We start from the raw sequence: 17,069 nt of genomic DNA, 5'->3' as shown, positions 1-17,069 counted from the left end.
TTCCCCCCGGTGACATCCAAGTGGAGACGCGCATCGCTGCGTGTTTGGCTGACATCTCGAAGTGGATGACGACACACCACCTCAAGCTCAACCTAGACAAAACTGAGCTACTGTTCCTCCCGGGGAAGGGTTGCCCGCACCGGGACCTGTCCATCACCATTGATGATACCGTGGTGACGCCAACTCGGACTGCGAGGAACCTGGGTGTGACCCTGGATGACCAACTGTCATTCTCGGCAAACATTTCATCCGTTACACGCTCCTGCAGATTCCTGCTCTACAACATCAGGAGGATTCGTCCCTTCCTGACTGACGAGACGGCGCAGGTTCTCATCCAGGCTCTTGTCATCTCCCGCCTGGACTACTGCAACTCTCTACTCGCCGGAGCCCCGGCGTCGGCCATAAGACCTCTGGAGCTTGTCCAGAAAGCCGCAGCTCGCCTGGTGTTCAATCGCCCCAAGTTCTCCCACACAACTTCCTTTCTCCGTTCTCTACACTGGCTACCTGTAAGAGCTCGCATCCAGTTTAAGACTCTGGTGCTAGCTTACAGGGCAGTGAAAGGAACAGCTCCTTCCTATCTCCAGGCCATGGTCAAGCCTTACACCCCTGCCCGACCACTTCGCTCTGCTGCCTCGGGGCGATTGGTTGAGAGAGGTCCTGGCAGCCGATCGACTCGGTCACGGCTGTTTTCTGTCCTGGCCCCCCAGTGGTGGAATGAACTTCCCACTAACGTCAGGACAGTGGAGTCGCTGCCCATCTTTCGGCGCAGGCTGAAAACCCACCTCTTCAGGAAGTGCTACCCTGAGCCTTCCACTCAGCGCTTATTGTTTTCATACTAGCTTGTTGCACTTATTGTATTCGTATTACTTAGAGCACTAACTGTTTTTCTTGTTTCTGCCCTGTACTTTGGCTCTGAGTTATGCTCTGCTTCATGCTCTTAGATGATTGTTTGGAAAAGGAAATGTACTTATGACTTCTGGTGACTAGTAGTTCTTTTGATTACCAATGTTGAATGCACTTATTGTAAGTCGCTTTGGATAAAAGCGTCTGCTAAATGACTGTAATGTAATGTAATGTAATGTAATAAGTTCAGTATTTGAGCTGCTGTAATTATAGAATCCTGCTTACGTCCGTGGTTGCCAGTAGGTGGCGCTATGACTATGTGTTAATATTGGCATGCAGAAGTCTTAAAATCATGACAGTAATCAAACAGTTTTGACAAAGTACAGTTGAGTTACAACAGCTTGATGGATGATGGCGAACCATGTAAAATGGCTGCTACACCAAGTCCATGTTGTTCGATGAAACATCAAGCTTTTAGTAAATTTAATCGCTAAGGTCTTTAGATTGTTCTGACCAAATTCTAAACTGATCGGATTAATTTCCTAGGAGAGTTCGTAGAACGGCACCTGGAAATGGAAAAACGATACTAGAAAATCATACAAAATAAAAAATGGCTGACTTCCGGTTGGGTTTAGAGCATGGACCCCTAAGACTTTTTTTTAAGTCTACATGTGATACATCTGCTTACCAAATTTTATACATCTAGGTGAAACGTACTTCGAGGGCTGAATCGTCGAAATATTCTAGGGGGCGCTATCGAGCCGACTTGCCACTCTGAAGCATTAAAATCACATCAGATAACTACATTCAGGATTTTAAATCTGTGTGACAAGTTTGATTATGTTTTGAGCATTTTTCGCCTCTCAAAAACACCTTCGTTTTTCATGGCGAAGAATGCGTTGCCATGACAACGGCCTTTCACGAAACAACAAGCTTTGAGTAACTTTTAATCACAAAGGTCTTTAGATTGTTCTGACCAAATTCTAAGTTGATCTGATTAATTCCCAGGGAGGAGTTTGTTAAAGTACAGCGCCTGGAACTTGCAATAACGACACTAGAAATTCAGACTAAATTAAAAATGGCTGACTTCCGGTTGGGTTTAGGGCATAGCCCCAAGAGACTTTTATTTAAGTCCACATGTGATACATGTGCCTACCAAATTTTGTTAATCTATGTGAAACGTACTGCGAGGGCTGCTTCGTCGAAATTCTGTAGGGGGCGCTATTGAGCCGATTTGCCACTCTGAACAAATAAAATCATATTATATAACTACATTTTTGCCTTGTAATCTGTGTACCAAGTTTGCTTATGTTTTGAGTATTTTCCTTTGCGCCGACTATGTCGGTGCTCGGGCCCTAATAAGAGTCATACAGTGCTTTTCCAGTAAATGAGGGGAGGGTCTAAGAGAAAGCAGTGGAGAAGTTGTTGACCGTCACCATATTGGTTTTTGACCGTTTTCATTTGTTTTTTAGCTCTTGCCAAATTTAAAATCTGTTCATGTATATGAATAAATAGATGTTGTGACTATTTAACAAACTGCCATGAAACTGTGTTGACACTTGTTGAAAATAATCACGTCCTAGTTGTCAAGTGGGGCAGCAGGGGAAGAGTTCAGTGATTTATAGTTAAGATAGATTAGCTTACATGTACAGTAGGTGCAGGTGCAGGTTCATGTCCAGGTCCTGGTCCTGGTCCTGGTTGTGGTCCAGTCCCAAGTTCAGTCTCAGGCTAGGTGCAAGTTTATGTCCATGTCCAGGTTCAGGTGTAGCTGCAGGTCCAGGCCCAGGCTCAGTTGCAGGTGCAAGTCCAGGTCCAGGTGCAGGGTCAGGGTCAGGTTTAGGTCCAGGTCTAGGTCCAGCTCTAGGTCCAGGTCCAGGTGCAGGTTTAGTTGGCTGGAAAGCATCAGCATGAAGCAACAATGACATCTGACAGGGAATAAGTGGAAAAAAGGCTGGTTGAGTACTGCAGGCTGATGAGAGAAAGTGGAAACAGGTAACCAGAGGGGCGCTGACTGGGACAGGTGGGAGAGTCTGAGGACATCTAGTGGACAACGTAGAATGAGGATGCAGGGGACGTTATGATGCAGTTCTTTAGTTGCTCATGCTCAACAGTTTTGCACATTTCAGCCTTAAAAATACAGATGTTTTGTTTCACATATATATGCAAAGGAAAATACAGCTTATTACAAAGCTTTAAAATATTGTTTCTTTTTGCCAAATAGCCCAGCTCTAATCCAGCTTCACTAACTTTAACGTAGGCACAGTGAGCACCGTGAACTGTAATATGCTGGAACAAACCAGGCAGTCAGAAACATTGATAATCACTGAGACAGTGATGTGAAAACTATGTAAGTTCCATTTAAGCATCATGCTATCAGGATTATACTAATATCAAAGGTACTTTTTAAGTACAACATGTGCAAAATAGTTGTAGAAAGTTAACTTCTGTAAATAAAGTTGAATGAAACTTAAAAACATCATTAAATTGTTTTGATGTGAGGAGATCAAACCCTCAGGGCCGCTGGAGATGTGGTTTAAAGCGCTCAGGCATCTTATAAAAAGTGTCTTCCAGTCCACCTCTGGTCTGGCTGGAGGAGGTAAACCTGACTCACACTCATACAGTCTTACAATGTTTAACAACACTGACATGTTAACTGTAATCTGGCAAATTAAAAAAAAGATGAAATAGAATGAAAGGAGCAAACCAATAACAATCAAATGTTTTAAAGACTTATTCAAATGAAGTATGTCATATTAATTTGAGGTGCTTTTTATTAAATGTCCATTTGTTCTATTAAAGCTGTATAAACATGTTGTGTGTGGTTGAAAAAATGAAGAACAGACTAATATAAATATTGATGAAAATTGTGGAACGTGAAAGATTAATCTGAAATTTCTGGAAATGATTGGAATTCTCAGACTGAACATTTGTATCATGTGTTTTTTTAGGATTTCATTTTCATTTCTTTGTTTTCATTGAACTGATTAGTATTTTATTTAAATACACTGGGCTTGGCTGTACATGGACGACAGGCAGTAATTTAACATCAAAATAACTAAAATAATTTCTAAGTAAAATACTGCTGCTGTGTGATTGTGGGTCGTTCTACCAGACATTGTATTAGGAAATAACCATTTTGTTTTGATTGGACAGAAATTTAAAGAGGTTAAAAAGTGACTTTGTGTTATAAATGTATGAACATATTATTTTTAATTTGCTGCTCAAACGACTCTTAATGTGACACAATGAAGGTTTTATGTCAAATGAGGCAATATTTTACTTTTAGCAGTAATTAGAAGAATTTGTTTGAATGTATTTTTGAACATTGTTTATTCATTTTGTTGTTGATCGTGTGTACAAATGCCCCTGAATCTGTTTCATGTAATTAATTCATTACTGGTAATTATTAGAAGTTACTTTGAAAAGGTTGTTTTCTTCTGGTATAAGACACATATTTGTTTCCTGTTTGAATAATTCAATGACAACATTTAATCAATTTTTGGATGTAAAAGACAAACATGCATGTTGTTGCCATGTATTCATTTCTCCAGACTACAGAAACATATTTTAAGATGGTAGATTTGTGCATATGGATAAATATTTTTGACTATTTTCATTTCTTGGCTGCTGCTAAAGCAATTTGTTCTGATTGTGTAGATGACAATATCTGTTGTTATTATATATTATAACACTGTTATCGACATTCTCATCTGATAATACAGTAAAGTTCTGTATTTTGTTTCTCTCCCATCCTCACTAGGTTTACATTAACCGCCTGCACAATGGAGAACCATTCTTTCAATACAGATATTCTAATCCTGGAGGGGTTAAAGGTCAGCCCAGAGTCCTCCATTCCCACCTTCGTCCTCCTCCTCCTCATCTACATCTTCACCATAGTGTCCAACATCGGCCTGGTGGTCCTAATCACCATGGAGAGGAGCCTCCACCAGCCCATGTACCTGCTTTTCTGCAACATGAGTGTTAACGATGTGTTTGGGGCGACGACCATCATCCCTCAATTGTTGAGAAACGTTTTTACTCCAATCTCAGAGCGGTACATCCACTACATCGACTGCGTCGCTCAGGCTTTCTGCGCTCACTTTCATGCAGGCGCCTCCCACACGGTGCTCATGATCATGGCCTTCGACCGCTACGTGGCCATCTGCAGCCCGCTGCGATACACTGCTATCATGAACAGCAGGATGGTGGTGGCGCTGTCGGTGGCGGCGTGGACAGTGGCGTTGTTAATGGTGGCGATCCTCGTAGGGCTCAGTGTCCGCCTGTCTCGCTGCAGGCAGACTGTACTCCACCCGTTCTGTGACAACGCCTCCTTGTTCAAGCTCTCCTGTGAGAGCGTCCTCATCAACAACATCTACGGCCTCGGCTACACGGTGGTGCTGCTGGGCTCCTCGATCGGCAGCGTGACGTTCACCTACCTGAAGATCGCCGTGGTGTGTCTGAGCAGCAGGAACAAGTCTCTGAACGGCAAAGCGCTGCAGACCTGCGCCACCCACCTGACTCTGTACATCATCATGTTTGTGTCGGGCTCCATCATGGTCGTCCTCCATCGATTCCCTCACTTATCGGACCATAGGAAGCTGGCCTCCATCTTGTTGCACGTTGTTCCTCCCGCTATGAACGCAGTTATCTACGGACTGCAAATAAAAGCTGTCAAACAAAAGATTGTCATCATGTTTACCAGGAACACAGGAGGTGAAATGACTCTTTAGTGAATTTAATGTAAATAACTGCTAATAAAATTGTTGCCTCTGTCATTGAGAAACCACTGTCTTTATTTTCAAATGTATTTCACTTCTCTAAACATCCATTCAGTAACAATATTCTGAAGTAATGATGATAAATGAAAAGTATGTTTACACAATTATTTAGAGTTTGACTTGATGCAGTGGAGAAGTTGTTGACCGTCACCATCTGGGTTTTTGACCATTGTCAACTTGGTTATTGATTGTCAGCATTTGGGTTTGAGACTGTGTTGGGACGGGCTAAGAGAAAGAAGTGTAGTAGATTTTTGGCCGTCGCCATCTTGGTTTTTGACCATCACCATCTTGATTTTTGACCGTCGTCATCTTGGTTTTTGACCGTCGCCATCTTGGTTTTTGATCTTCGTCAACTTGGCTTTCGGCCATCACCATCTTGATTTTTGACCGTAACCATCTTGGTTTTTGGCCGTCACCATCTTGGTTTTTGACTGTCGCAATCTTGGTTTTTGATCTTCGTCAACTTGGCTTTTGGCCGTCACCATCTTGATTTTTGACCGTCACCATCTTGGTTTTTGCCCGTCACCATCTTGATTTTTGAGCAGTCATCTTGGTTTTTGACTGTCATCATCTTGGTTTCTGACCATCACCGTCTCAGTTTTTTACTATCATCATCTTTCTTTTTCCTCTCCGGGGAACCATCACCTTAACGTGGTGGAGAGGTTTGAGTGCCCCCATGACCCTGAGGGCTATGTTGTCTGGAGCCTAGAGCTCCTGGTAGGGTCTCCCACGGTAAATTGGTCTCAGGCGAAGGGCCAGACTAAGAATGGTTGAAAAACCCCAATGAAAAAGCAAAGAAGAGTCGAGGAGACCCTGCCCGGAGGAAGGCCGGGGCCCACGTCTGGAACCAGGCCCAGTCGGAGGGCCCAACAGCGAGCACCTGGCGGCCGGGTTTGCCACAGAGCATGGCCGGGCACAGCCCAAAACAGCAATGTAGCACCCCCCTCCTCTCCATCCTGTGGGTTCACCACCTGCGGGAGGAACTGCTGAGTTTGTGTGCGCTGCCCCATGTGTGGCAGTGAAGACCAGGGTCCTCAACGGACCAGACCCGGGCGGCAAAGGCAGGCTCTGGGGACGTAGAACGTCACCTCTCTGTGGTGGAAGGAGCCGGAGCTTGTGCGGGAGGTTGAGCGATACCAGTTAGATCTGTTGGGGCTTACCTCTACGTACTGCATCGGTTCTGGAAACGTACTCCTGGATAGGGGTTGGACTCTTTTCTTCTCTGGAGTTGCCCAGGGTGTGAGGCGCCAGGTGGGTGTGGAGATACTCACAAATCCCCGGCTGAGTGCCACTGCGTCTGAGTTTACCCCGGTGGACGAGAGGGTCGCCTCCCTACGCCTGCAAGTTATGGGGGGAAAACTCTGGCTGTTGTCTGTGCATATGCACCGAACAACAGTTCAGAGTATTCGGCCTTCTTGGAGACCCTGACTGGAGTCCTGTATGGGGCTCCGGTAGGGGACTCAATAGTTCTGCTGGGGGATTTCAACATCATCAGATCTGAGGCCGCATGTTTTGGACACTCGGGTAAAGAGAGGGGTGGAGCTGTCAACTGAACACCATCTGGTTGTGAGTTGGGTCAGAGGGTGGGGGAAAACTCTGGAGAGACCTGGTAAGCCCAAACGGGTAGTGTGGGCAAACTGGGAATGTCTGGAGGAGGCCCCTGTCCAGGAGGTCTTCAACTCACACCTCCGGCTGAGCTTTTCTAGCATCCCTGTGGAGGTTGGGGGCATCGAACAGGAATGGACAATGTTCAAAGCTTCTATTGCCGAAGCTACGGCAGTGAGCTGTGGTCTCAAGGTCTTAGGTGCCTCAAGGGGCGGTAACCCTCAAACACCGTGGTGGACACCAGTGGTCATAGAAGCCGTCCGACTGAAGAAAGAGGCCTTCCGGGATATGTTATCCCGGAGGTCTCCTGAGGCAGTTGTAAGGTACTGACAGACCCGAAGGGCTACAGCTGCTGCCGCGAAGGAGGCGAAGCAACGGGTGTGGGAGGAGTTCGGAGTAGCCATGGAGAAGGACTTTCGGTCGGCACCAAGGTATTTCTGGAAAACCATCTGGAACCTCAGGAGGGAGAAATGGGGAAACATCCAAGCTGTATACAGTAAGGATGGGACTCTGTTGACTTCAACTGAGGGGGTAATTGGTTGGTGGAAGGAGCACTTTGAGGAACTCCTGAATCCGACTAATACGCCCTCTACTGTAGAGGCAGAGCTGGAGGCTCATGGGGGAGCATCATCAATTTCCCTGGTGAAAGTCACTGAGGTAGTCAAACAACTCCACAGTGGCAAAGCCCCAGGGATTGATGAGATCCGTCCAGAAATGCTGAAGGCACTGGGTGTGGAGGGGCTGTCTTGGATGACATGTCTCTTCAACATTGTGTGGAGGTCTGGGATGGTGCCTAGGGAGTGGCAGACCGGGGTGGTGGTTCCCCTGTTCAAAAAGGGGGACCAGAGGGTGTGTGCCAATTATTGCGGTATCACACTACTCAGCCTCCCTGGTAAAGTCTACTCTAGCTGGAAAGGAGGGTTCGGCCGATAGTCGAACCTCGGATTGAAGAGGAACAATGCGGATTCTGTCCTGGCCATGGAACAACGGACCAGCTCTTCACACTCGCAAGGATCCTGGAGGGGGCTTGGGAATACGCCCATCCAGTCTACATAAGTTTTGTGGACCTGGAGAAGACATATGACATGGTCCCCCGGGAGATATTGTGGGAGGGTCTGTGGGAGTATGGGGTGAGGGGGCCACTTCTGGGGGCCATCCAATTCCTGTACGCCCAAAGCGAGAGCTGTGTCCGGGATCTCGGCAGTAAGTCGGACTCGTTTCCGGTGAGGGTTGGCCTCCGCCAGGGCTGCGCTTTGTCACCAATCCTGTTAGTGGTATTCATTCTCGGGGTCTTGTTCGCAAGTGAGGGAACAATAGAACGTGAGATTGGCCGTAGAATCGGAGCAGCTGGGGTGGTATTGCAGTCGCTCTACCGCACCGTTGTGACGAAAAGAGAGCTGAGCCACAAGGCAAAGCTCTCTATCTACCGGGCAATCTTCGTTCCTACCCTCACCTATGGTCATGTGGACTGGGTCATGACCAAAAGAATTAGATCGCGGGTACTAGCGGCCAAAATGGGTTTCCTCAGGAGGGTGGCTGGCATCTCCCTTAGAGATAGGGTGAGAAGTTTGGTCATCCGTGAGGGACTCGGAGTAGAACTGCTGCTCCTTTGCGTGGAAAGGAGCCAGTTGAGGTGGTTCGAGCATCTGGTGAGGATGCCACCTGGGCACCTCCCTAGGGAGGTGTTCCAGGCACGACCAACCTGGAGGAGACCCCGAGGGAGGCCCAGGAACAGTTGGAGGGACTATATCTCCAAACTGCCCTGGGAGCACCTCGGGGTCCCCCAGTCAGAGCTGGCTGATGTGACCCGGGAAAGGGAAGTTTGGGGTCCCCTGCTGGAGCTGTTGCCCCCGCGACCCGATCCCGGATAAGCGGACGAAGATGAATGAATGAATGAATGAATGCAAAGGAAAATACAGCTTATTACAAAGCTTTAAAATATTGTTTCTTTTTGCCAAATAGCCCAGCACTAATCCAGCTTCACTAACTTTAACGTAGGCACAGTGTGCACCGTGAACTGTAATATGCTGGAACAAACCAGGCAGTCAGAAACATTGATAATCACTTAGACAGTGATGTGAAAACTATATAAGTTCCATTTAAGCATCATGCTCTGTGATAAAAATCAGGATTATACTAATATCAAAGGTACTATTTTAAGTACATTATGTGCAGAATAGTTGAAGACAGTTAACTTCTGTAAATAAAGTTGAATGAAACTTAAAAACATCATTACATTGTTTTGATGTGAGGAGATCAAAGCCCTCAGGGCTGCTGGAGATGTGGTTTAAAGCACTCAGGCATCTTATAAAAAGTGTCTTCCAGTCCACCTCTGGTCTGGCTGGAGGAGGTAAACCTGACTCACACTCATACAGTCTTACAATGTTTAACAACACTGACATGTTAACTGTAATCTGGCAAATTTGAAAAAAATATGAAATAGAATGAAAGGAGCAAACCAATAACAATCAACTGTTTGTTTTAAAGACTTATTCAAATGAAGTATGTCATATTCATTTGAGCTGCTTTTTATTAAATGTCCATTTGTTCTATTAAAGCTGTATAAACATGTTGTGTGTGATTTAAAAACTAAAGAACAGCCAAATATAAATATTGATGAAAATTGTGGAAAGCGAAAGATTAATCTGAAATTTCTGGAAATGATTGAAATCCTCAGACTGAACATTTGTATCATGTGTTTTTTTTAGGATTTCATCTTTGTTTTCATTAATCTGATCAGTACTTTATTGAAATACACTGTTTGCAAGAATATTTTTCTTTTAGTTCGTAGAATCTTTTGACTTCAGTTTTGGTGTTTCCTGTTCTACTCCAGAGACAGATTGAATGTTCGTGCAAAGTGAAAACATTTTGGAACTCTCTCTTCATGCCTGGAAATGTTGAATAAATTCAGCTTCCACAAGTTCGACAGAACTTGATCAGGTGACGTATTGAAGTTTGACTTACAGATTTGTATATTTGAAGCTGGTTTCATTTCTAAAGGTTAGAAAGTGTTCGTTTTCTTTCAGTTTAAATTCAAAAACAATATATACAATTTTATGTACAATATTTTTCTATTATATTTCTTTTACAGTTTAAGAAAGTAATTTTGATCTTTATGAACAGCTGCTTTTAAATAAAAATCTGAAATGATCTGTAAATTTCAGTGCAACATGCATACTAGATTTAAATTGAACCATGGATGATTATCTGAACGGAAACTGTCTGAAAGAAATGATTTGAAAAGCAGTAAATCTAATACAATGAAAGAGAGAGTGATAAACTGTTCATGTGAATGTTATTGTGGTTTATGCAAAACATCTTCAATGATATATATTATGTTAAATGTACAAACCTATGATCTGTATTTGATTCACGGGCTGGACGGGCTTTCTGTGTGGAGTTTGCATGCTTTCCCAGTGTGTCAGCGTGGGTTCTCTCCGGGGACTCAAGTTGCCTTCCAACAGTCCAAAGACATTGATGACTCTAAATTGCCTGTAGGTGTGAATGTGAGCGTGAATGGTTCTCTATGTGACACTCCTGTGATAGTCTGGCTACCTGTCCAAGTGAACCCTGCATTCACCGCAATGTCACCTGGGATCGGCTCCAGCCCTCCTGCGACCCTGAACAGGATAAGTTAAAGATGATCGATGGATGAACCTATGATTTAATGTAAAATAACTGTATTGGGAGAAATTTTAACTTTTTTCCAGATAGAATTTGATAGTTTGATTTTTCTCTTTTGAGTCCAAACAGACTAAACATGATATTAATTTGTTACTCCATTTGATTTGCTAATGCTTTATCTTGGCTTATGCTTTTTTCATGCTCCCTCTGCAGCATGGACAACGAATCCGTCGATATGGATGTTCTACAGCTGGAAGGAATAAAGGTCAGCCCCCAGTCCTCCGTTCCCATCTTCGTCCTCCTCCTCCTCATCTACATCTTCATCATGGTGTCCAACGTCGGCCTGGTGGTTCTGATCACCATGGAGAGGAGCCTCCACCAGCCCATGTACCTGCTCTTCTGCAACATGAGCGTTAACGATGCGTTCGGGGCAACGACCGTCATCCCTCGTGTCCTGGGGGATGTTTTCACTCCAATGACTCAGCGCTACATTCACTACTATGAGTGTTTAATCCAGGCTTTCTGCGCTCACTTTCATGCAGGCGTCTCCCACACGGTGCTCATAATCATGGCCGTCGACCGCTACGTGGCCATCTGCAACCCCCTGCGATACACCACCATCATGACCAACAGGATGGTGGTGGTGCTGTCGGTGTCGGCGTGGACAGTGGCTTTCTTTTTGATCGTGATCCTCGTGGGGCTCAGCGTCCGCCTGTCTCGCTGCAGAAGGACTGTACTCCACCCGTTCTGCGACAACGCCTCCTTGTTCAAGCTGTCGTGTGAGAGCATCCTCATCAACCACATCTACGGCCTCGGCAGCGCCATGCTCACGATGGCCGCGTCGCTGTGCAGCGTGACACTCACCTACCTGAGGATCGCCGTTGTGTGTCTAAGCAGCAGGAACAAGGCTGTGAACGGCAAAGCGCTGCAGACCTGTGCCACCCACCTGGCCGTGTACGTCATCCTGCTCTTGTCGGGGAACATCGTCATCATCCTCCATCGGTTCCCTCACTTATCGGACCACAGGAAGCTAGCCTCCATCTTGTTCTACGTGGTTCCTCCTTCCATGAACGCCGTTATCTACGGACTGCAGATTAAAGCTGTCAGAGAACAAATGATCGTCATATTTACAAGAAAAAAATGATTCTGACCGAGTGAGATGAAATGACAAAAGTCACTTTAATGTAAAGAAACTGTAATGAAATACTGAGATACTTGTACTGACGTAACATGTTCTGATATGTATTGAAAATATCTAATCTCTTAAGTCCTGAATAAATTTATATGAATAAGGCTCTGAAAAAATTAGTTGAGTCAACCTTTACACTGAGCAGGTAGTGAACAGAGTACCCGAACAAGTAGAGTACAGAGTACCCAAACAAGTAGAGTACAGAGCACCCAAACAGGTATTGAACAAAGTACCTGAGCAGGTAGAATACAGAGTACCTGAACAGGTATTGAACAGAGTACCTGAGCAGATAGTGAACAGAGTACCTGAAAAGATAGAGTACAGAGTACCTGAGCAGGTAGAGAACAGAGTACCTGAGCAGGTAGAGAACAGAGTACCTGAGCAGGTAAGGTATAAATTGTCGTTTTATAAATATAGTTTATAGCCTCATATATTGTTGGGTCTTAATTTATAAAATGGTGAAAGGAGATAAAAGACTTGACTCTTTAAATGGATCCAGGTGTTTTACCAACTTGGAATTAGATCCTGAACAGAAAATCAACAAAGAAAGCAACAGCTTAAATCTGCACCACAGTGAGTTGACACACATACTGACAACACGCTCATGATGTAGATGCCAAGTCGACAGCAACAGTTGCCTGGTGACAACCTGTTGAGCAACGCTATGCATACCAGGGGCGGGCGGCTCAGTCAGCTCATAAAAGGTGTCTGTCAGTCCACCTCTGTTCTGGCTGGATGAGGTTCACGTCATTAGTGGTAAACCTGAGTCACAATCTATCAATGATGTGTTCAACTGAACTGTCCGAGCTTTCTCTACTGTGTTTGTTCTGGATGCTTTTAAGCTGCTCTGTATCTAATATTCAAACTGTTGAATCTAAATGTTGATAAACAAATGTGCCAAATCTAGACGCCAATGAGGGGAAAAAAAATATAGCATTTTTGTTTCCACAGAAAATTAGTTTTTACACAAATTTGAACAATTTGAAGTGGTGACCTGTTTCTGGTTTGTACTGAATTGGTCTTTTCATTCTATTTACTCATTGATTCAGTTCAATGAGTTCATCCTGTGTTGATGTTTAAGCTTTCCGTCTAATGTCTTTGACTTAAATATTTGTATGATTATTTCTAATGGGATTTCTAAAATGAAGAAAGTACAGTGTGTAAGTGAAGGTGACAGTGCTGACAAAGGACTCTTTTCTTTTACATTTTAAAACAAGTGAAATGTCTTTATTTACATGTAGATGTAATTAGGATCAGCAGAATGAAAGTGAAATTAATCACCTGAATGAATTTCAAATCATACCAAAGAGAAAGAGCGAGCGAGGTGAAGATGTTTTAGCAGTGTTCAGTTCTTCTGCTCCACATATCTGGAACAAAGTCCCAGAAAGCTGCAGGTCTGCTGAGACCCTCAGCTCCTTTAGATCCAGACTGAAGACTTCTCTGTTTGCTGCCTTTAACTGAACCACATTCAACGATATTAATACATTTCTGCATTTTACTACTGTATTTATTTCTTACACTGCTTTTTAGTGTTTTAATGAATGTTCTTAATTGTTTTTAAATCTCCTTTTCTTTTGCATTATGTTTTGATGCTTTTAATGGTTTTATGTGAAGCACTTTGAATTGCCTTGTTGTTGCCTTGCCTTACAATAAAATTAATAAATAATAATAATAAATAATTAGATCAACCGCGATCTGGATCACGCAACATGTTGATGTAAAATTATCTCCGACTAGAAAACAAAACAAACTGATCAGATGTTTTCTGATGTGTAAGTGGGATTACATTAAAGATGTTACAGACTTCTAAATCTAAAATAAAAAAGCATGTTTTTTTTCCGTTGTATATTTAGAGGGTCCAGAGGATGTCACATGTGTACAGATTGTAAAGTCCTCTGAGGCAAATTTGGGATTTTGGGCTACACAAAATAAATTGAATTGTTTTAAATATATTCATACAAGCTTTGAATGAAAAAAAGGAGGGATGAGGTTTTTCATCCGTATAAATAAAAGTTTTATTTATTTTTCAAGATTGAGTTACTCACGTTTTATTTTCTCTTTTAAGTCAAAACTGAAGGATTGCATTTTCTTGAACCAGCTCATGAATCATCCTCATTAATAACTTCATCTCGTCAGGTTTGATAACTCTATCTGTCTATGATCCTCAGCAGGATCCTCCCTCTGCAGCATGGATAACTCAACTGTCAATATGGATATCATATCCATGGAGGGGTTAAAGGTCAGCCCAGAGTCCTCTGGCCCCGCCTTCGTCCTCCTCCTCCTCATCTACATCTTCATCATGGTGTCCAACGTCGGTCTGGTGGTCCTGATCACCATGGAGAGGAGCCTCCACCAGCCCATGTACCTGCTCTTCTGCAACATGAGTGTTAACGATGTGTTCGGGGCAACGACCGTCGTCCCTCGCTTGTTGAGTAACGTTTTTACTCCAATCTCAGAGCGGTACATCCACTACATCGACTGCGTCGTTCAGGCTTTCTGTTCTCACTTTCATGCGGGCGTTTCCCACGCGGTGCTCATGATCATGGCCTTCGACCGCTACGTGGCCATCTGCAGCCCCCTGCGATACGCCACGATCATGACCAGCAGGATGGTGGTGAAGCTGTCGGTGTCGGCGTGGACAGCGGCCTTTGTCTCAGTTGCGATCCTCCTGGGTCTCACCATCCGCCTGACGCGCTGCAGGCGGGTCATCATCAACCCGTTCTGCGACAACGCCTCCTTGTTCAAGCTCTCTTGCCAAAACCTTCTCATTAACAACATCTATGGGCTCGGCAGTGCCGTGGTCATCCTGGGCTCCTCCCTCGGGAGCGTGATGCTCACCTACCTGAGGATTGCCATGGTGTGTCTGAGCGGCAAGAACAAGGTGCTGAGCAGCCGGGCGGTGCAGACCTGCGCCACCCACCTGGCCGTGTACCTGATCATGATGGTTGCATCCTTCACTCCCATGATCATTCACCGTCGGCCCGAGTGGGCGGACAGTGGGAAAGTGGCGTCCGTCATGTTCCACATTGTCCCGCCGGTCCTGAACCCCATAATCTACGGGCTGCAGTGTAAAGAGCTCAGGCTGAAGATTGTCAGGGTGTTTATCAAGAACAAAAGTTTCCATAAATAACTAAATATGCACAAACCTCCAAATAAACATCCCATCAGTCGGGTACCTTGAGTTTAGTGAATTTAAGATATAAATTTGTTCTCACTAAACATTTTTATTTAAGTTTACGTTTAATTTGTTGAGTTTGCAGGACTGTCTGAACCTGAATCTGTCTTTGGTTTTATTTGATTGACGATCAAAAAACTGAGATTGTTTGTGTATTGTATTTATTGACACATGATAATATTTCTGTATATTTTAATTGAGTTACCTTGTTTTCTTGTAGTAAAAAAAAGTCATTTTATTTAAATACAATCATCTGTTTTAAGTATTAACTATTAAATATCCTGCTGGGCACTTTAATGAAAGCTCAGTTTAAAGATTTTTTACATAATTATTCCTTCCAAATAAGGGACAAGGTAGATTTTACCAAATGTTCACTTCATATGCAAATGAGATATTTCTAATACTAGTAAATTGTTTGTTTGAATGATAAAAAAAAAGATTTTTTCATTTCAAATCAAAGCTTTCTCCTTACTTTTAAATACAAAACTATGGTATACCCAAATCCACCAGACCTTATGGGACCAATTATTATTGTCATTGTTCGTTTTGGGTCCTTTTTTATTTAGAATTCAGATCCATCATTTGTTTTGCAATGTCATAACTACAAAATGTCATTTTTATGCTGATAACACCATTATGTATAGTTCTGCTAATTTATATTCAATTCAATTTATTTTTGTATTGCCCAAAATCACAAATTACAAATTCCCCTCAGAGGGCTTTACAATCTGTACACGACATCCTCTGTCCCGGAACCCTCACATCGGAATAGGAAAAACTCCCCAAAAAAAACTTTAACGGGGAGAAAAGAGGGAGAGACATTAGAGAGACAACAGAGGAGGGATCCCTCTCCCAGGATGGACAGAAGTGCAATAGATGTCATGTGTACTGAATGAACACATCAATAATGTGTTTTGCAATATCATTTGTAAAAAAAAATATTTATGCAGACAACAGCATTACATACAGTTCTGCCTCATCCTAAGCGAGTTCAATTGAGGGACTGCAATCTGCTTTGTTGTTCAGAGGAATCACTGTTAATTGAGACTTGTACTAAATGTTGACAAAACTAAAATGATGTGCTTCTTAAAATCAAATTATACAGCTGATGATGTGTGATAATTAGATTTGTTTGTACTGATGCATCAATGTTCAGCCTGGTATAAAAAAATAACGTAAGCAGACAACCAAACAGTATCGACAATTACATTTTGAGGAAAACATATTTTTTCCCAAAAACATGTTGACAGGGAAACAGGGAGAAACAATTCCATGTTGATTATTCAGAAGACACAACTCAAAAAGGTTGGGAGCCACTTGTTTAATTTTCAACAATTCATTGTATTCTATATGTTTACCAGAGGTAAAATATTAAAATTGAAACGTAAGCTGCAAATATATCTGTGAAGGAATTGAGGAGTCGAAGTATAAAATGGAATAAAGTAAAGAACCAATACTTCAAAAGTGTAATTAAGTCCAGTCCTTGAATAAGAATATTCAATTTAATTTATTGTTAAAAGTTGTCTATAATGTTGTTGAAGGTGCCACACAGGTTACACGCTCATAAGACATTTTTGTCTTCAGCAAAAGATGTAAAGAGCAAACCAGAGATCGACATTGTGAGACATATTATTAATTAATACTATAGAATATTTGTATTTAATTAATAACAGACTGTTGAATAACATAGTTAAATTAATTAGGATATTAATTTAACTACAGGACAGTTAAATATGACCCTTTTAATGCAATGATAACATGTAAATTAGTTAATAAATAGATAAGACTAGTATACAACAGACTGAGTTTTTGTGCAAGTCTTCTTTATTTATATCAAGCAGGTTTTCTCTCCCAG

At 43.0% G+C, this 17,069-nt stretch overlaps 3 protein-coding genes across 3 annotated transcripts; all 3 read left to right on the top strand.

The window, feature by feature from the left end:
• Positions 1-4,625: 4,625 nt before the first annotated feature.
• On the top strand, positions 4,626-5,573 carry LOC137888268 (olfactory receptor 5B12-like). The gene has a single exon (XM_068731630.1). It carries the CDS (start codon positions 4,626-4,628, stop codon positions 5,571-5,573), a length of 948 nt encoding a protein of 315 aa, XP_068587731.1.
• Positions 5,574-11,064: 5,491 nt separating this feature from the next.
• On the top strand, positions 11,065-11,994 carry LOC137888309 (olfactory receptor 52N5-like). The gene has a single exon (XM_068731686.1). The coding sequence runs from the start codon at positions 11,065-11,067 to the stop codon at positions 11,992-11,994; it is 930 nt and encodes a 309-aa protein (XP_068587787.1).
• Positions 11,995-14,227: 2,233 nt separating this feature from the next.
• On the top strand, positions 14,228-15,169 carry LOC137888290 (olfactory receptor 2F1-like). Its single transcript, XM_068731663.1, has one exon. The coding sequence runs from the start codon at positions 14,228-14,230 to the stop codon at positions 15,167-15,169; it is 942 nt and encodes a 313-aa protein (XP_068587764.1).
• Positions 15,170-17,069: the final 1,900 nt, after the last annotated feature.

Source organism: Cebidichthys violaceus, unplaced genomic scaffold (genome assembly GCF_023349555.1).
Source record: "Cebidichthys violaceus isolate CVI_PGR_0920_01 unplaced genomic scaffold, fCebVio1.0.p SCAF_53, whole genome shotgun sequence".
NCBI classification, from domain to species: Eukaryota; Metazoa; Chordata; class Actinopteri; order Perciformes; family Stichaeidae; genus Cebidichthys; species Cebidichthys violaceus.
Note: the sequence above shows the minus strand (reverse complement) of the source record. Positions and strands in the feature narration are given on the sequence as shown.

What these genes read in the sequence shown, in the direction of transcription:
- LOC137888309 (XM_068731686.1), top strand. Translation starts at nt 11,065, where the DNA reads ATGGACAACGAATCCGTCGATATGGATGTTCTACAGCTGGAAGGAATA.
- LOC137888268 (XM_068731630.1), top strand. Translation starts at nt 4,626, where the DNA reads ATGGAGAACCATTCTTTCAATACAGATATTCTAATCCTGGAGGGGTTA.
- LOC137888290 (XM_068731663.1), top strand. Translation starts at nt 14,228, where the DNA reads ATGGATAACTCAACTGTCAATATGGATATCATATCCATGGAGGGGTTA.